The 20,336-nt window shown below is 35.1% G+C and overlaps 1 protein-coding gene across 1 annotated transcript; it reads left to right on the top strand.

Moving 5' to 3' along the window:
* Positions 1-687: 687 nt before the first annotated feature.
* Positions 688-1,642, top strand: LOC308414996 (large ribosomal subunit protein eL29-like; the record flags this gene model as incomplete). The annotated part of the gene is made up of 2 exons (XM_080910131.1): positions 688-703; positions 1,140-1,642. The coding sequence occupies 2 exons, from the start codon at positions 688-690 to the stop codon at positions 1,640-1,642; spliced, it is 519 nt and encodes a 172-aa protein (XP_080766257.1).
* Positions 1,643-20,336: the final 18,694 nt, after the last annotated feature.

Raw genomic sequence — 20,336 nt, 5'->3', positions numbered from 1 at the left:
ACATCTAGTCAGTAGGACACAATCTGGGTTAAAATTTCTTGGGTGTGTTGCTGACCTTATACCTTCACTGGGAGTCCTGCATGGCACCAGCAATGGTCACTTCAGGAACTAGATCTTGCACTGCTAGGAGTCACAGCTAGAATAGACCTCATAGCACTCTGGAGCCTCCATTACCACCATCCTAGCTCTATGACATATCTTAGAGATGCCATAACTTCTCATTTTTCTATTCTCTCTTCCTGGCTTTCCTTATACTTGACCCGCTCTTTCTCCTCCCCATCTCTTTCCCACCCAGTTATTTCCTTCTATCCACCTCAATTACATCTCCCCTTTTAAGAAAGATTCAACTCTTCTTCCTTGGACCTTCTTGGCTTCTTTAGGTAAGTGCATGATAGCATTGATACTCTGTATTTTATGGGTAATATCCACTTATAAATGAGAAGATAGCATGCATATACTCTTGGGTCTGGGTCACCTGACTCAATATGATACTTCAAATTCTATCCATTTAGCTGCAAAATTCATGATTTTCTGGTTTTTAATATCTGACTAGTATTCCACTGTGTAGATAAGCAATGTTTTCTTTATCTATTCTTCACTTGAGCGACATCTATGTTTTTACAAGTTCATGGCTTTTTTGAATAAAGCTGTTGTTAACATATTTGAATAAGTGGCTTTTTTTTGATAATGGAAAATCTGTTGGGTAAATGTCCAAAAGTGGTATATATCTGTCTTTAACATAGAACGATTGCTAATTTTCTGAGAAACAATCAAAGTGATTTCCAGAATGCTTGAACAAGTTGACGATCCTACCAGAAATATAAGTGTTCTGCTTGATTGTCAACATCAACAACATGTGATGTCTTTGAAGTTTTTGATTTTAACCATTCTGATTGATATAATGTAGAATCTTAGAGTCATTCTGATTTTAATTTTCCTGATGATGAAGAACATTGAACATTTATTTAAGTGTTCCTCTTACATTCAAGATTTGTCTTTTGAGAATTCTCTTTTTAGCGACATTATTGTTTTTTTGAGTTATTCTTATGACTTTTTCTAACTAAAAAAGGATAGCTTTCATTGTGATTTGAGCCAACATGTATATAGAATTTATAAAATAAAATCTTCCCCCTGCCCAGGCACTGCGGGAGCCGCAGGTTACCATGCAGACAGGGCCAAGTACAAAAACCACACCACCCACAACCAGTCTCACAAATGGCACAGGAATGGTATCAAGAAACCCCGGTCACAAAGATATGAATCTCTTAAGGGGGTTTATCCCAAGTTCCTGAGGAACATGTGTTTTGCCAAGAAGCACAACAAGAAAGGCCTGAAGAAGATGCAGGCCAACAATGCAAAGGCAGTGAGCGCACGTGCAGAGGTCATCAAGGCCCTTGTGAAGCCTGAGGTCATCAAGCCCAAGATGCCAAAGGGCCCCAGCCGCAAACTCTGCCGTTTGACTTTCATCGCTCACCCCAAACTTGGGAAGAAGATTGGAAGCTACATGGCCAAGGGTCGTAGGCTCTGCCAACCAAAGCCCAAGGTTCAAACCAAGGTAGAGGCCAAAGCTCCAGCTAAGGCCCAGGCTTCGGCTCCAGCTCAGATTCCCAAAGGTGCCCAGGCCCCTGTGAAGGCTCCATAGAAAAGGCCCCTGCCAAAGTGAAGACAGACTGACTGCAGTGACACCCACCTACACACTAGTGCAGATGACCAGTGTCCTATGCTGTTTTTACAAATAAACTTGAGACAAGATCTGTTAAAAAAAAAAATCTTCCCCCTGACCGTATTCATGGAAAAACTGCTTAAGAAAATAACTCTCTTAACCTCTAAATGTTATTTAATTGTTCTTTAAACATTTCACAACAGACAGCAAAGTTTTTCAGTTGTATGTTTTATATTATACAAAAGAAAAAATAAACATCACCCAGATGGGTAAGAAAACCAACTTTCTCGTTTTGTTTAAAATTCACTCCACAAAATGCTAATTGTTTTTTAAATTGTTAACCTATTTCATGTGCTCATTTAAAAACTTTTGATAGTATTGCTTTAGAGAACTTTACATCTTGCTTATCCATTGTAAGAGTGTTATATAGAGCATGATGACGATAATAAATATGTACTGTTCAGATTTTTGTTTTCCTAATTTTTAAAGTCAATGGAAATTTTCTATATTTTGTTACAGTGCGCATTAGCAGTATGAAAAGCTAACTTTTAAATTCAAGTCAAATTTATTCAACAGATTAATATAATAAATTATATCAATTATCATTTATATCATTTATACTTATTTAATTTTTTACCTATCTGACTTAAACCATAAAATTAAGTGTTAGCAATTATATTTCACCACACATTTTTAATTAAATAAGATACTATATGAAGGAAACAAAGAGTTGGTCAGAGGGTTAGGCCATGTTAAATTTTTACCCATATCTCAATGGCAGCAGAGGGTTACATACTCTGTGTGTCAATTAACAAAATACATTTGTTCTTTTACAAAAATATTTGAAAGAAACAACTAAAGTTCTCAATTGTTGAATTTATTAAATCATAAGGATTTTTGAAAACCTGCAGCATTCATAAACCCCAAGTAATGTTAGGTTTTGCTTAAAACAAATACATTTTATATTATTACTAAAGCCTAGGCCAACAGATAAAATGGTCATGGTCAATTAGTAGTATCTAAAATAATTTAATAATATTTTATTGTAATAATATTTTATAATATTTTTGTTATAATTCAAATTTGGTAAAATATTCACCATTTCTTCTTATTTTATTAGATGCTACAAAATTTCACTATATTATATTCTTGGAGAGAAAGAAATTCATGCATCTGGTATTTAGGGCACTTTAGTTCAAAAGTGTTGGAGTCTATGTCCATAATGGTGGAAAACATAGTAGCAATCAGGCAGGAATGGTGCTGGATGAGTAAGTAAGAGTTCATATTTGATATTTTAGTGACAAGCAAAGAGACAGTAAGTATGGGCTTGACAATGGCTTTTTTAACATCAACACCAACGTATAGTGATACACTTTCTTCAATAAAGACACAACAACTCCAAGGCTACACCTTCTAAGATTTCCAAGCAGTTTTGCCAATTGGGAGCCAAGTTTTCAAATATGTCAAATATATGTGCCTAGGAATCATTCTCACTCAAACTACCACAATCACCTTTTAAATGGCATAAAAGTATAGAAAGAAAGGATTAGTAATATAGTTGAAAGGAATAACTAAAGAGGAGTTAAGAGAAGATAATAGGGTGAGTACAATCAGAATAATAGGCACATATGAAAGTATCATAAAAAACTTTCAAAACAATTTTATATGGTGAAAAGAAGCATGACATACATTGATGTATATTAATATTTCTGAGTGTTTCATCTACCCTCTTTGTATATGTGTGTATATATATATTCTACTAAACAATAATGGAATACATATGAATATATAAAATGTAAATATATAAATTACAAAAATAAAAATATAAATATATAAACATATAAACATGAATATATAGATACATAAGTATATACATATATAAATATATAAAAGTGATATTCAATCACTCTTGAGTAGAATAAAAAGAAACAATGTGTATGGATAATATGATAAAATCAGGCAATGCCACTCATTTACAGTATCAGAGTCACTATGAAAAAAATTATTTTCAGGCTTTCCAGTGTTTACAGAGATAAATACAACAATCATCATAGTAATAGTGATAATAATAATATAGTATAATATAGTCACAGTGTAGATGTGCTTAACTCTTACTTTTTGTCCATAGTTAGGCTTGTTCCTCTTTTCTTAAGTTGTTTTTATATTCTCTATTTTTTTTTTCTTTTCCCACAGGTAAAATTTTGTTTACAACTGCTTCTTAAACACTGAATATATTTTCTGACACCTAATTTATCCTCAGACAATTTTTATATTTTAGTGTTAATTGGATTTATATTTTTTTAAAAGCTTCCAGTGGTAATATCAAGTTTTTATTTTTAAATTGTTTAGAGGTGGTTATTTTATTTAAACATGACCATGAGTACCCTATACATTTGAAATGATGAAAAGTATACATGTCATTTTACCTTAGGTGCCTTGAAGGCAAGAAAGAGAAAAAAATTAAGTTACTTGAGAGCTTATGAGCATGTACACACTCACACTAATTTTATGGTTTTCTAGGAAAAATAAATATTTAATACTATGCACATATTTTTCTTATATATTGTATTCAAAATTTCCAGTGTTTTCTATATATACTTCAATAATTCATAGAATGAGCAAATTTAATTTTTATATGATCTGTTAAGTATCAAAACTGAGAGACACATTTCAGGAAGTTTGATACAGATGAGGATGCTTATAGCTAACCACTTGACTGAACATGAAGGAACTGAACAAGGGACCCCAATTAAGGAGCTAGACAAAGGACTGAAGGAGCTGAAAGGGTTTGCAACCCCATGGGAAGAACATTAGCAACCAACCAAACCATCCACAGCTCCCAGGGACTAGAACGCCAAGCAGTGAGTACATATGGAGAGACCCATGGCTCCAGTTGCATATATGGCAGAGAGAGCATTCCCTGGCATCAAGGGGTGAAAGGCCTTTGCTTTGGTATGGTGAAGACTTGATTTCTCAGTGTAGGGGAAAGACAAGGTGCTGAGTTGTGAGAGGGTGATCAGGAGATGGAGCACCTTCAAGGAGGCAAGGGAAGGGGGAGGGGGATAGGAGGGAGGGGATAAGCACAATTAATTGAACTTTCCCAACATAAGATGCTTTATTATTTATATACTCTTAGCGTTCTAGAAATTTTCTGAACTGTTGTAATATTTATATTAAAGCCTATACATTTCTCTGGGTGCTGCAATACAAGGAACCAGTCAATTATTCAGTAATGTATAAAGGAAGCATACAATAAAAAATTTAATTAAATTACATATGATTGTTTAATATGTTGAGAGCTGTTACCACAAACAACCAGAATTATAACAATGTGTAAATAACTCAGAATTGTTTTATCTTCCATATCTGTATTTTGTATTAACTTAAGAAGGCTTTGCTTCATTTTAGTGTGATTTTCCTCCATCAGCTGATGGTGTGATTCTTATCAGTTTCCTCTTAGTACTTTAACTTTAATATTTATCCTGGTGGTTTTAGTATCTTAGAAGTAAATTTTTAGTAATTAAGATGTTATAAAAGCATTTTTACTTCAGTACTGAAAACATATATTCACTTGCTCAATACAAGGACCTTGGGTTGGGAGTGGGTAGGTGGGTGGGGAGCACCCTCATTGAAGCAAGCGTGAGGGGATGGAATAGTGGCTTTGCAGAGTGGAACTGAGGAAAGGAGATAACATTTGAAATGTAAATAAATAAGATATATAATAAAAAAGAAAAAGAAAGGTCCACCTTCTCGGTCACAAACATTAGAAGTTGTAGAGGAAACTTCAGAAGACCAAGTTAGAAGAGAAAAATCAAGACATAATACACAGGAGAGCATGGCAGTAACAGATAAATGAATGGACCAAGTGTAGAATGAATTCATCTGCATGAGATTATCAGAATTACCAGCTAAGAGTTCTGTCATTGCTTGCCATCTCTCTGAACTACATGTTTTATGTAAAGAAAATGATTTTGGGTTGTATTTAAATGTAGACTCTGTCTTACTGTGCAGTCATAAGAACAGCATAACCCAGAGCCATATGGGGCTTTGGGTTTTAATTTGCATGACATAAGGTCACAGCATTTTTTGTGGGTATAGTTCTTAAACTAAAGGCAAATTTAGCTATGTATGGCTGTGTCACATCAAAGTTGCAGCACATGATTTTGCAAACCATATAAGCTTTGTTTCTTATATTTATTTCAATAACCTATTCTCTAGGAATTTTATTGAAATATATCATTCAACAGTCTTTAAAAGCTTATTTCTCTTGATTCAATGAACCTCAACAAGGACTACCATGAAACTGCAGAGGGAATTCATTCCTTGACCTGTTAGTAGCAGTCACCCTCTTTAAACATTTCAACATCCTGCCTTATACACCAAGCTTTATCTGCTTGTACTATTTATGTGTAAATCCCAGCACTGAACAACTTTGGCTCTGTTCAGGACAGGAGCCCATTGCATGTGCACATTTGCCTGGCTCCTTTGATTTGGTTCCTCAAGAAGCATGTCAACTGAAAATTCTAAAGCTGCCCTACCAGGAGAGTAATTATAGCCACTTGGAATGATTAAAATTTACCAGAGGCACACAGGGTTAATAATATTGTTGTCCAATTCTTTATGTATATAGGGCCCATAACTCATGTCATGCATAGACAAACAGACATTCCTATCATCAGAAAATATCTATTTGCAGTGCTGCCCCAGATGACTCATAAATGGATGTTTTATCCTATCTAGCATTTTCAAGTTATGTATTGGGTTGTTCTTTCACTATAGTGAATGAGACTGATTATTAAATATTAAACCAAGGTTACATCCCTGAAATAAAGCTGAATTTATCATAAAACTATAAAATCTCACATGAATTTTTTTGTTTAATGTAGTTATTATTATTGATGTTGTTGTTCTTATATAGCTCAAGATGAAACTCGGGGGCTTATATGTACAAGGCCAATTTTCTATTTGTTTGTTACATAACACATCTAGTCCTGAATTTTATTTTATTTAATTATTTTCTAGTATACAAAATTTTAACCCAAAATTGATTATAATAGTAATTTTCTGTGTTTAGCAGAAATTCATGACATTTTATTATCTGGAAGTTAAAAATTTAGTTATAATGATGGAACACAGCAGTGATTTAAGTGAATTTTAATTTAATTTTATTTTTTCAATTTATCACATTCCTGGTCCACCCTCTGAATGTTCCATATCCCATATAGGGGAACATGATCATGTATTAAGTGAGTGGACTAGGACTGAAGCCTTGAAGGACAGCAGAAATAAGAGAAACAGGCAATGTCGGGAGGTGGGGGACACTCAAGAATGTACCAGAGACCTGGGAGGTAAAAGATTCTCAGGACTCAAAGGGACAGACCCTAGATAAATACCCTAGAGTAGGGAAATGGAACTTGTAGATCCCACCTCCAGTAGAAAAACAGGGCAGCAATAAAAGGGGTGGGATAACCATCCCACAGTAAAAAAACTCTGACTCAGAATTGTTCCTGTCTGAAAGAACTGTGGGGTCAAAAGGGGAGAAGAGCCTGAGGGAAAGGAGGTTCAGCAACCATCCCAAATTAGGACCATCTCAAGGGAAAGCCCCAAGACCTGACACTATTACTATTGCTCTGATTTTTAAAATTCATCTCTTGAAAAAACTAGCAATACTCTCTTAAATACATAAATTTCAAATACATAAATTTCTTTGGCAAGCAAAAATTAGCATGGTATAATCTGGAGTTTTAAAACTTCTGGTAATGCATGAAACTATAAGAATATTTAATTATACATTTATTTATTTGTAGTGTGTGTGTATGTGTGTGTGTGTGTGTATGTGTGTGTGTGTGTGTGTGAATGTATGTGTATATATGTGTGCATACTTGAATATAAAAATGCCATGGAGTACATCTGAAAGAACATCTGAAAAAGTTAATCTTTTTTTGATCAACATATTTGTGCTCAAAAAATTTGCTAAGTATATGTTAAAATGTTTTGTCTATCCTTTTTTCTTTCTTTCAAAGCATAGAACATGTGCAAATTTTATTTTATGTGTTTTCTTCAGATTCATACTATAAAATTGTGCAAAAGTAGCAGAAAAGAAATATGGATAGACAAGTATCTATGTAAATACACAATCATTTTTTGCATCATCAGGGGAATAATAAAACTGTTGGCAAATCATTTGTTTTGATATTGACTTTCTTGCTACATTTTGTATACTATACTGTCACCCATGAAAATTTATATTTTCTATGACTTTTATTAATGTGTCCAAGTTTTCCACAATACATTTTGACAGAATATTAAAAATCTTGGACTCTTAGGTGTCTGAGTTACTTTTCTGTTGCTATGATAGCTACAAAAAGCAACATAAGAAAGAGTTTATTTTGACTCATAGTTAAAGGTAGAGTTCCTTTGGAAAAATCAAGGATGGAGAGGCTTCAATCACATGCCACATCATTGCATCTCCTGGTAGAAGGAAACACTAGATACTTGATGTCACTTCAGTTTCTTATTCATTCTAATATTTAAGCTTATAAAATCATGCCATCAAATTAAAGGGTGGTTCCTTGTACCTAAATTAGCTTTATCAAAAGATCCCTCACAGTCATGGGCAGAGGCTAATCCATATTTGACTGTCTGCCATGGGTTTGCCTGGAAACTTGTCAATTAGGTGTTTCTAGATTATGTCAAGTTGACAATTAAGTCACCGTTGGTCAAGGACTTCTCCCATGAAGCCACTCTGTTTTTATAGTTCTGATTACAAAAGTGGTAGTTTCTGAAAGAGTTACTTTGACATTTGTCAGTTTGTTCTATTAAAAAAAAACAAACAAAAAAATCCCTAAAATTTAGCCATTTTAGGCAAATTTCTTTATCTTTGTGTATACTTTTTTGAGACTACTAGGAAAACACTTTATTTCAAGCAAATTAAAATTACTAGTGATCTGTTGACTTGTTTATTAAAAGTATCCACTTATCTCTTTTGACTTTCTGCTAGCAATCTTTCATTTTTACTGATTTGATTTATATTAATATTAGTTTATATTGGTAGAGAGGTTTTCTGACTTAAATCTAAGATTCAGTTCTTCATTTCTTAACAGGTTCTAAATAATACTTGAAAAATATATTTTTCTGCCTTTATGAGCTTAGGGAAAGAAACAGGGAAAGTTAGCATCTTAGAAATATTCCACATACACATTCACAGACTTACTAATAAAATAATTTCAATTCTCTCACATTTTTTGGGTTGTAACAGGGCAGACAAGACAATATATTTGAGATAAAGAGAAATCTAAATGAGGAACTTCAGGCTTTTCTGAATTGAAAAAGTTGAGCTAAATTTTTTAAAAAATCACTTAAGATTTCCTACTCTCAAAAATCTCTAACATTGGATATTTCCTTAATGCTATCTATAAAATAGTAAGTTGGAATGCAACATTTGCAATTCTCTAATATAATACTGTGAAGCAAATACTCATTTTAAATTACTAAAACCAAAGTCAAACTACGTTCAGTATGCCGTTCAAGCCCTTTACTGTCAGTTTTATAAGTCAGTATGAATGATTATATTTTATAATGATTAATATACACAAAGAGAAAATACTTATGAAAGTCATGGGTGAATTATATGAGCCAATCTACATAAAAAAACTTCCAAATTGTAGAAAACAATTAAATTCAAAATTCTGAATGAAGTTGTTATACTTTGTACATGCTTGGCACTGGGCGTAGCACTATTGTGAGATGTAATCTTGTTGAAATAGGTATGTCACTGTGATTGAGGACTTTAATATCCTAGTCCTAGCTGCCTGGAAGTCAATACTCTGCTAGCAGATGAAGATGTAGAACAATGCCTGCCTGGATGCTGCCATGTTCCCTCTTTGATGATAATGGACTGAATATCTGAACGTGTAAGCCAGGCCCAATTAAATGTTGTTCTTATAAGAGTTGCCTTGGTCATGGTGCCTGCTCATATTAGTAAAACACCTAAATAAGACAGATGGTTAGTTCTTTTTAATGTTAACTCGAGTAGATTTAGAGTTACCATAGAAACAAATCTTACAGCATGTCTTTAAGGTATTTTAAAGTGAAGTTAGTTAGGGTGGTAATTCTCATCAAATATGTGGGAAAAACTGTTCAGTGGAATGGATTCCCAGAAAGAGGAAAATAAAAGAAAAATAGAGTTGAATAGAAACATTAATCACTTTTCGCTTTATTTTATTTTTATTTTTTTGCTTGTGGAAACAAAGAGAACAGCTGGACTTCTGCTCCTTTTACTGTATCATCATCATTATGATAGACCATATCCACATGCACTGTACTCTGAAATAAAACTATCCTATTTTAAGATGGCTATTTTACTGAATTCTGTTGTAGGAATGTATAAAGAAATAAAAATAGAACTCTTCTTATCTCATCAAGTAGGTTCTATTTCTATTACTTACTTTCTGCCACTATTGCTTAGCGCTATTCTTCTCATAAAACAAATATAGATAATTTTTTGCTCCTTGATGTTGAATAGATTTTTTTGTTTTGTTTTCTGAAATGTTCTTCATTATTGTCTTTATTTAACTATTTTTCTTAATATATTTTTTTCAGAAATCAATAGCGGATAGGCTTAAGTGTTTTTGCTTTATAAGTTTAGAATTATCCCCAGGATCATTTGCTTATTGACTATTTCAAGCTAATTTTAAGTCTTTCTTTATCATTTATGATATTTGAAAGTTATTATCCCATACTATTTTTCGATTAACATATTGATATTCAGACATTGAGAATAGTTTATGCAAATGTTGACCTTGGAACCTTACACATTGTAAAGAATGGTCACACAATGAGTCCCATTTTTGTGATATATTTTAATTTTGAAAACTCTATCATTAAACAGGGGTTGCAAATGAAAATATTACAAAGAAAATGACAAAAATTTACCCCACTTAATGACCATCTTTACAGGTAGAGCAGCTAGTTATACAGGCTGGAATTTACTGAGCTTCATGTTGAATTTTATTTTTTGACTTTCGTCTTAGTTATTATTCTATAGATGTGAAATCATAACATGACCAAAGGGATTTATAGAAGAAAGTATTGAAGTGTGGTTTTCACAGTTTTGGAGGAAGCACTTCATTCTACAAGTAGGTATGACACTGGAGCAGTGGCTAAGACCAAATATCCTGATCTACATGCTGAAGTTAGAAAGACAGGAGTTGGAGCAGCTTGCAGTCCCACCAACAACTGAGGAGTGATCCTCTTTATCCAATCCTCACCAGCAACTAATGACTTCTGAGCTTTTGATATTAGCCATTCTGACTGGTGTGAAGTGGAAACGCAGGGTTATTTTGATTTGCATTTCCCTGATGACTAAGAATGTTGAACATTTCTTTAGGTGCTTCTCATATATTCAATATTAATCAGTTGAGAATTCTTTGTTTAGCTCTGTATCCCATTGTTTATTTATTAGGGTTATTGTATTCTCTGGAGTCTAATGTATTGAGGTTTTTCTATATGTTGGATATTAGCTCTTTATCAGATGTATTGGCAAAGATCTTTTCCCATTCTGTTAGTTGCTGTTTTATCCTAATAACTGTATCCTCTGTTTTACAGAAGCTTTGCAATTTTATGAGGTCTAGTTTGTCTATATTTAAGCTTAGAGCATAATCCATTGGAGTTCTGTTTATGATTTTTTTCCCGAGTATCCATGTGTTCAAGGCATTTTCCCAACTTTTCTATTAGTTGGAGTATATCTGGTTTTATGTGGATATCCTTGATCCACTTGTACTTGAACTTTGTACAGGAAGATAAGTATGGATCTATTTGTATTCTTCTATGTGCTGATTGCCAGTTGACCGGCACCATTTGTTGAAAATGTTCTTTTTTTTACAACATTATTTAAAAAAACAGATAGATATACAGATTGTTAAAAGAATTTTAGCATAAATATATTTGAATATATTTTTCACAGTACATTATTTCTTTTTGGATTTTTATTTTATTTTTTAAAATTTATTTATTTGGGATACATTTTAAGGTTGTAATTAAGTATTTGTGGGTACATATGCATACACACACAAACACACACACACACACACACATATATATATATATATATATATATATATATATATATATATGTAACAATAATATAGGAAAAGAAGCTATGAATTTGAGGAGATAGGAGAGAGACTAGGAAGGGCTGTAGGGAGGAAAGGGTGATGTGATACAGTTCTATTTTAATTAAAATATATTCTTTTTTTGTTGCGCTTCACACAGTCTGTGAGTTGTTTCTGAGGTGTTCAGAGCTTTCTGAGATTAGTATCCCATTATCAGTGACTGCATATTATGTCTGTTCTTTTGTGACTGGGTTATCTCACTCAGGATGATATTCTCTAGATGCATCCATTTTCTTACGAATTTCATTAAGTCGCAGACGCAGAGCAGAGCCTGGCTACCTGCCAGGCGGAACAGCGGCTCATAGAGGCTGAGCACCTGGCGACTTCCGGACGCAGAGCAGAGCCTAGCCTACCTGCCAGGCAGAACGGCGGCTCATAGAGGCTGAGCAACTGGTGAGTGGGAGACCAAGACTGCAGGGGAGCAGAGAGTTCTCTGCGGAGTGCACACAGAAAGTGCACACCGTACCTTGCTTTGACCCGCCCTGCCCGATCCAGCGATTGGGAACAGAAAATTAGAACTTCTGTTTCCACCCAGAGGCGACTTCCGGACACAGAGCTGAGCCTGGCCTACCTGCCAGGCGGAGCGGCGGCTCATAGAGGCTGAGCAACTGCGATTGGGAACAGAAAATTAGAACTTCTGTTTCCACCCAGAGGCGACTTCCAGAAGCAGAGCGGAGCCTGGCCTACCTGCCACGTGGAACGGCAGCTCATAGAGGCTGAGCAACTGGTGAGTGGGAGAACTAGACCGCAGGGGAGCAGAAAGATCTCTGTGGGGTACACAAGGAAAGTGCACCCCCTGCCTTGCCCTGCCCTGCCATTCCTGATCCAGCAAACAGAAACAGAACTTTGGAAATTCTGCTCACACCCGACAACTCTGAGGCATAAAACAGGGCTCGACCCATCTGACACCTCAACCAGTGGAGAACAAGGGACACAGACCAGATACAAGAGAAAGGTAAGAACATATCACTGAAAACAAAATGGCAAGAGGAAAGAGAAAGAGTATATCCCAAGGGAACCAAGACAATCTAGCAACACCAGAGCCCAGCTCTGCCATAACAGCAAACATCAGAACTCCAAACACTCCAGAAAAAGAAGACACAGACCTGAAATCATGCCTCAAGATGCTGATAGAGTTACTTAAACAAGAAAGGGAGGAAAAGCAAAAAGATTCAGAAGCTTTTAAAGAAGAAACAAGAAAAACACTCAAAGTACTCAAAGAACGAGAGGAAAACAGAACCAAAGAAATAAAGGAATGGAAGAGGGAAATTAAAACAGAGATTGACACAATAAAGAAAACACTAAAAGAGATAACCCTAGAGTCAGAACACCAAAAAGAGAAATCAGGAGTCACAGAAGCAAGCATTTCCAATAGATTACAAGAGATCGAAGAGAGAATCGCGGGGGCAGAAGACAACATTGCAAACATAGACAAAACAGCCAGAGAAGATGCAAAAAACAAAAAGCCCCTAACCCAAAATGTCCAGGAAACCGAAGACACAATGAGAAGACCGAACCTGAGGATAATAAGAATAGAAGAGGGAGAAGAGTATCAACTAAGGGGCACAGTAAATATCTTCAACAAAATCACAGAAGAAAACTTGCCTACCCTCAAGAATGAGATGACCACGAGCATAAAAGAAGCCTTCACAACTCCAAATAGGTTGGACCAGAAAAGAAATACCTCCCGACACATAATAGTAAAAACATCAAGTGCCCAAAGTAAAGAAAGAATACTAAAAGCAGTAAGAGAAAAAGGTCAAGTAACATATAAAGGCAGACCAATCAGATTCACACCCGATCTCTCAACAGAGACTATGAAAGATAGAAGAGCCTGGACAGACATCATGCACTCCTTAAGAGAGCACAAGTGCCAGCCCAAGCTGCTATACCCAGCAAAATTATCAATCACCATCAATGGAGAGAGGAAGATATTTCAAGACAAACCAAAATTCACACAATATCTGACCAGAAACCCAGCACTACAACGAATTATAGGTGGAAAACCCAATACAATGAGCGAAAATACAGCCTAGTAAGAACAAGAAAACTCCTAAACAAGAAAACTAAGAGAAGAAAAAAAACACAGACACAACTCAACCCAAAAAAGGAATAATGGCAGGAAACAGAAACAACTATTCCTTGATATCTATTAACATAAATGGTCTCAACTCCCCAATAAAGAGACATAGACTATGAGACTGGATACATAAACAAAATCCAGCCTTTTGCTGCATACAGGAAACTCATCTCAGAGACAAAGACAGACACTATCTCAGAGTAAAAGGGTGGGAAAAAAACTTCCTGGCAAACAGTTCCAAGAAGCAGCTGGAGTGGCTATTCTAATATCGAATAAAGTAAATTTTCAACCAAAAGTTATCAAAAAAGATAAGGAAGGACACTTTTTACTCATTACCGGGGAAATCTGTCAGGAGGAACTCTCAATCCTTAACATATATGCTCCAAATAAAAAATCACCCACATTCATAAAAGAAACCCTATTAAAGCTCAAAAAAATACATTTCACCCCACACAATATTAGTGGGAGACTTTAATACCCCACTCTCACCAATGGACAGATCAGGGAAACAGAAACTGAACAAGGACACTGCAAAACTAGCAGAGACTTTGAACCAACTAGAATTAATAGATATATACAGAACATACTATCCCAAAGTAAAAGAATACACATACTTCTCACCACCCCATGGCACCTTCTGGAAAATTGACCATATAATTAGACACAGAAAGAGCCTCCATCGATATAAGAAGATTGAAATACTCCCATGCATCCTCTCAGATCACCATGGTCTACAGCTGGTCTTTAACAACAACAAAGACAAAAAAAGCCCACATGCACATGGAAACTAAACAATGCTCTGTTAAAGGATAGCAGGGTCAAAGAAGAAATAAAGAAAGAAATTAAGGATTTTCTAGAATTCAACGAAAACGAAAACACAACATACCCAAACCTATGGGATGTAATGAAAGCAGTATTGAGAGGAAAACTCATAGCCCTAAGTGCTTCCAAAAAGAAACTGGAGAGAGCTCACATCAGCAACCTGACAGCACAGCTAAAAGCCCTAGAACAAAAGGAAGCAGATATACCCAAAAAGAGTAGACGGCAAGAAATAATCAAAATTAGGGCAGAAATAGACCAAATAGAAACAAAAAGAACCATTGAAAAAATCAACAAAACCAAGAGTTGGTTCTTTGAGAAAATCAACAAGATTGATAAACCCCTAGCCAGACTAACTAGAGGGCAACGAGAGAGTATCCAAATTAACAAAATCAGAAAGGAAAGTGGGGACATAACAACTGAAACTGAGGAAATTCAAGAAATCATCAGATCCTACTACAAAAACTTATACTCCACAAAATTGGAAAATCTGGAGGAAATGGATGAATTCCTAGACAGATACAAGGTCCCAAAGTTAAACCAAGACCAAGTAAACTATCTAAATAACCCTATAACACCTAAAGAAATAGAAGAAGTCATCAAAAGCCTCCCAACCAAAAAAAGCCCAGGTCCAGACGGGTTCAGTGCAGAATTTTATTAGACTTTTATTGAGGATATAAAACCAATACTCGCCAAACTATTTCAAAAGATAGAATCAGATGGAAAATTACCCAACTCATTTTTTGAGGCTACAATAACCCTCGTACTTAAAGCACACAAAGACCCTACAAGGAAAGAGAACTTCAGACCAATCTCACTTATGAACATTGATGCAAAAATACTCAAGAAAATCCTTGCAAACCGAATCCAAGAACACATCAAAACGATCATTCATCATGACCAAGTAGGCTTCATCCCTGGGATTCAGGGATGGTTTAACATAAGGAAATCCATCAATGTAATCCACCATATAAACAAACTCAAAGACCAAAATCACATGGTCTTCTCATTAGACGCTGAGAAACATTGGACAAAATCCAACACCCCTTCATGTTAAAAGTCCTGGAAAGAACAGGAATCCAAGGCCCATACATATACATAATAAAAGCTATATACAGCAAACCAACAGCCAACATCAAACTTAATGGCGAGAAACTTGAAACAATCCCACTAAAATCATGGACTGGACAAGGCTGCCCACTCTCCCCCTACCTATTCAACACAGTACTGGATGTCCTGGCTGGAGCAATTAGACAGCAAATGAAGATCAAGGGGATACAAACCGGAAAGAAAGAGATAAAAACATCACTCTTTCCCAATGACATGATAGTGTATTTAAGTGACCCCAAAATTCCACCAGGGAACTCCTACAGCTCATAAACAAGTTCAGCAAAGTGGCTGGATACAAAATTAACTCAAACAAATCAGTAGCCTTCCTGTACTCAAAGGACAAACATGTGAAGAAAGAAATTAGGGAAAACATACACTTCACAATCGTTACAAAAACTATGAAATACCTTCGTGTGACTGTAACTAAACAAGTGAAGGACCTGTATGACAAGAACTTCAAACCTCTAAAGAAAGAAATTGAGGAGGATCTCAGAAAATGGAAAGATCTCCCATGCTCATGGATGGGAAAAATCAACATCTTAAAACTGGCCATCCTACTAAAAGCAATCTACAGATTCAATGCAATCCCCATCAAAATTCCAACCCAGTTCTTCATGGAATTGGAAAGATCAATGTGCAATTTTATATGGAATAACAAAAGACCTAGAATAGCGAAATCCATCCTCAACAACAAAAAAGAATCTGCGGGAATCACTATCCCTGACCTCAAGCTATACTACAAGGCAATTGTGCTGAAAACTGCATGGTACTGGTACAGAAATAGGCATGTGGATCAATGGAATAGAATAGAAGATCCAGAAATGAGCCCTCATGTATATGGTCACCTGATTTTTGACAAAGGAGCAGTAAACATTCAATGGAAAAAGGACAGCCTATTCAACAAATGGTGCTGGTCCAACTGGCACTCAGCATGCAAAAGAATGAAAATAGACCCTTTCTTATCTTTTTGTACAAAGCTCAAGTGTAAGTGGATCAAAGATCTCCACATTAAACCAGATACACTGAAACTATTAGATGAGAAAGTAGGGAAAACCTTAGAACACAGAGGTACAGGAGAAAATTTCCTGAACAAAACAACAATGGCTCAAGCTCTAAGATCAAAGATTAACAAATGGGACTTAATGAGAATGCAAAGTTTCTGTAAGGCTAAAGATATCGTCAAGAAAACAAAATGACAACCAACAGAATGGGAAAAGATCTTTACCAACACTACATCAGATAGAGGCCTAATATCCAAGGTGTACAAGGAACTCAAAAAGCTAGACACCAGAGAATCAAATAACCCTATTAAAAAATGGGGTACAGAGCTAAACAAAACGTTTTCAGTTGAGGAACACCGAATGGCCGAGAAACACCTGAGGATGTGCTCAACATCCTTAGCCATCAGGGAAATACAAATCAAAACAACAGTGAGATACCACCTAACACCAGTCAGATTGGCCAAGATCCAAAACTCAGATGACAGCAGATGCTGGCGAAGCTGCGGAGAAAGAGGAACACTTCTCCACTGTTGGTGAGGTTTCAAGCTAATACAACCACTCTGGAAATCAGTCTGGCAATACCTCAGAAAATTGGATATAGTACTACCTGAAGACCCAGCTATTCCACTTCTGGGCATATACCCCAGAGACACTTCAATACACAACAAAGATATATGCACCACAATGTTCATAGCGGCTCTATTTATAATAGCCAGAAGCTGGAAGGAACCCAGATGTCCTTCAGAAGACAAATGGATACAAAAATTGTGGTACATATACACAATGGAATACTACTCAGCCACCAGAAACAATGACTTAACCAAATTCTTAAGAAAATGGCTGCATCTAGAGAATATCATCCTGAGTGAGATAACCCAGTCACAAAAGAACAGACATAATATGCAGTCACTGATATTGGGATGCTAACCCCAGAGGCTTGCACTCCCCCAGAAACAACTCACAGACTGTATGAAGTCCAAGAAATAAAGAAAACAAAAAAATATACATATATTTACAAAACAAGTAGACTTTGACTATTTCCATTTTGCGATTTGTTTTGCATGTTCTTTATGCTTATTGTAACTATTAGGTTTTCAATGCATACTGTGAAGCCCTTGAAAAAATATCAAGTTCTGACGAAAAAAATATATCCACATGGTTTTATGTAAAAATTATTTCAATGTCTGAAAAAACATTACTGACAAATATGTATAATTTTAACCAAATATGTTTAAAATCTGTAAAAAAAAAGAGAGAGAGATGTCAAAGAATTTTGAATTTTAAGTCTTACAATCTGAACATCTTTAGAAATATTGATGGGTAAAGAAAATCAGCAATTTGTGAGGAAAAGTCCAAGATAATTCTGGTATAATATTTGGTCCAAAAAACCAAAACTCAGGAAAATATAAAGAAGTGACAGACTGCTGTGTTCATCTATTATTCTAGGAAAAGTAAAAAAAATGCTATTACTCTCAAGTATTGATAGCACATTAGAAATGTATTTGTCTAGAAGACCCTATGGGTCAGATTATATGACTTACATACATTAAGTAAGACACATCCTAAAAAAAAAAAACCTGGAACACCAACCAACAAAATGCTAATGAATTACAGATACACTTAAAGATGGAGAAGGAACAGAGATGAGATCATTTATTGTTAGTTAGTAAGAGGATGTGTTCAAACCTTCCTAGACATTAGTTGTGTAGGAATCAGCACATTCTGTTGTGCCAATATCTGCCTAGTGATTTTACTATTAGAAAATGTAAAGAGAGATGTTTTCTATTTTGTAATATTAAAAAACCTTGAGTATTCATTAAGTAAATTATTACAAATTTAATAAGTGCATATTATGTAGTATCATACATCAGTTCAACAAATAAGGCTGATCAACAAAGAAGCAACCTTCATAGACATTGAAAGCAGAGATGAAAAAGGACATATTATGATACATTATGTAATAAAATGATATATATTTATAAATGTCTATTTTTAACCTTTAAAAAAAAAGAATTTCATTAAGTCATTGTTTCTTATAGCTGAGTAGTACTCCATTGTGTAAATGTACAACAATTTTTAAAGGTTTGATAATATGCATTGAAATCTTACTATTTACATACATCATAAAGTATATGTACAACAAAACATCACATGGAAATATTCAAAGTTTTTTATGTAAATATTAAACATAATGATTTTAACTACCAAAAATTGCAAAAAGGCTATCAAGTTAGCTCTTGAGTTATTAATGGTTTAAGGTCTAGGTGTACACCACACTGAGAGGGTGCTATACACTTATGATTATTATTATCATTATCATTACCATTATTATTATTATTATTATTATTATTATTATTAATAAGAAGGACTGAGACTTTCACTTTTTGGCCTTTTTTTGTTTTTTGTTTTTTTTTTGTTTGTTTTGAACTTCATATAGCCTGTGAGTTGTTTTCTTCGGTATTCAGAGATTTCTGAGGCTAGTGTTCAATTATCCTTGACTTCATATTGTGTCTGCTTTTGGTGACTGGGTTTCCTCACTGAGAATGATAGTCTCTAGATATATCCAATTTCCTAAGAATTTCATAAAGTCATTGTTTCTAACAGCCGAGTAGTAATCCAATATGTAAATATACCACAATTCTGTATCCATTCATCTACTGAAGGACATCTGGGTTCTTTCCAGCTTCTAGCTATTATAAATAAGGCTGTGATGAACATGGTGGAGCATGTGCCCTTACTGTATGTTGAAGAATCTTTGGGGTATATGCCCGGAAGTGGAATAACTAGGTCTTCAGGTGGTACTATGTCCAAATTTCGGAGGAACCGCCAGACTGATTCCCAGAGTGGTTGTACCAGCTTACAACACCAGCAGCAGTGGAGGAGTGCTCCTCTTTCTCTGTATCCTTGCCAGCATGTGCTGTCATCTGAGTTTTCTATCATAGCCATTCTGACTGATATGAGGTGGAATCTCAGGGTTGTTTTGATTTGCATTTTCCTGATAACTAGGGATGTTTAACATTTTCATAGCTGCTTCTAGGCCATTTGATTTTCCTTAATTGAGAAATTTTTGTTTAGCTCTGTTCCCCAGTTTTAGTAGGATAGTTTGATTCTCTGGAGTCTAACTTCTTGAGTCCTTTGTATGTATGGAATATTAGACCTCTATCAGATATGGGATTGGTAAAAATCTTTTCCCAATCTGTTGTTTGTCATTTCATTTTCTTAAGCAGACACACCCAAGAGGAGTAGATTGCAAAAAATAATCAAACTTAGGGCAGAAATAGACCAAATAGAAACAAAAAGAACCATCGAAAAAATCAACAAAACCAAGAGCTGGTTCTTTGAGAAAATTAACAAGATTGATAAACCCTTAGACAGACTAACTAGAGGGCAAAGAGAGAGTATCAAATTTAACAAAATCAGAAAGGAAAGTGGAGAAATAACAACTGAAACTAAGGAAATTCAAGAAATCATCAGATCCTACTACAAAAGCC

The sequence above is a fragment of the Micromys minutus genome (assembly GCF_963924665.1).
Source record: "Micromys minutus genome assembly, chromosome: X".
Taxonomy (NCBI): domain Eukaryota; kingdom Metazoa; phylum Chordata; class Mammalia; order Rodentia; family Muridae; genus Micromys; species Micromys minutus.
Note: the sequence above shows the minus strand (reverse complement) of the source record. Positions and strands in the feature narration are given on the sequence as shown.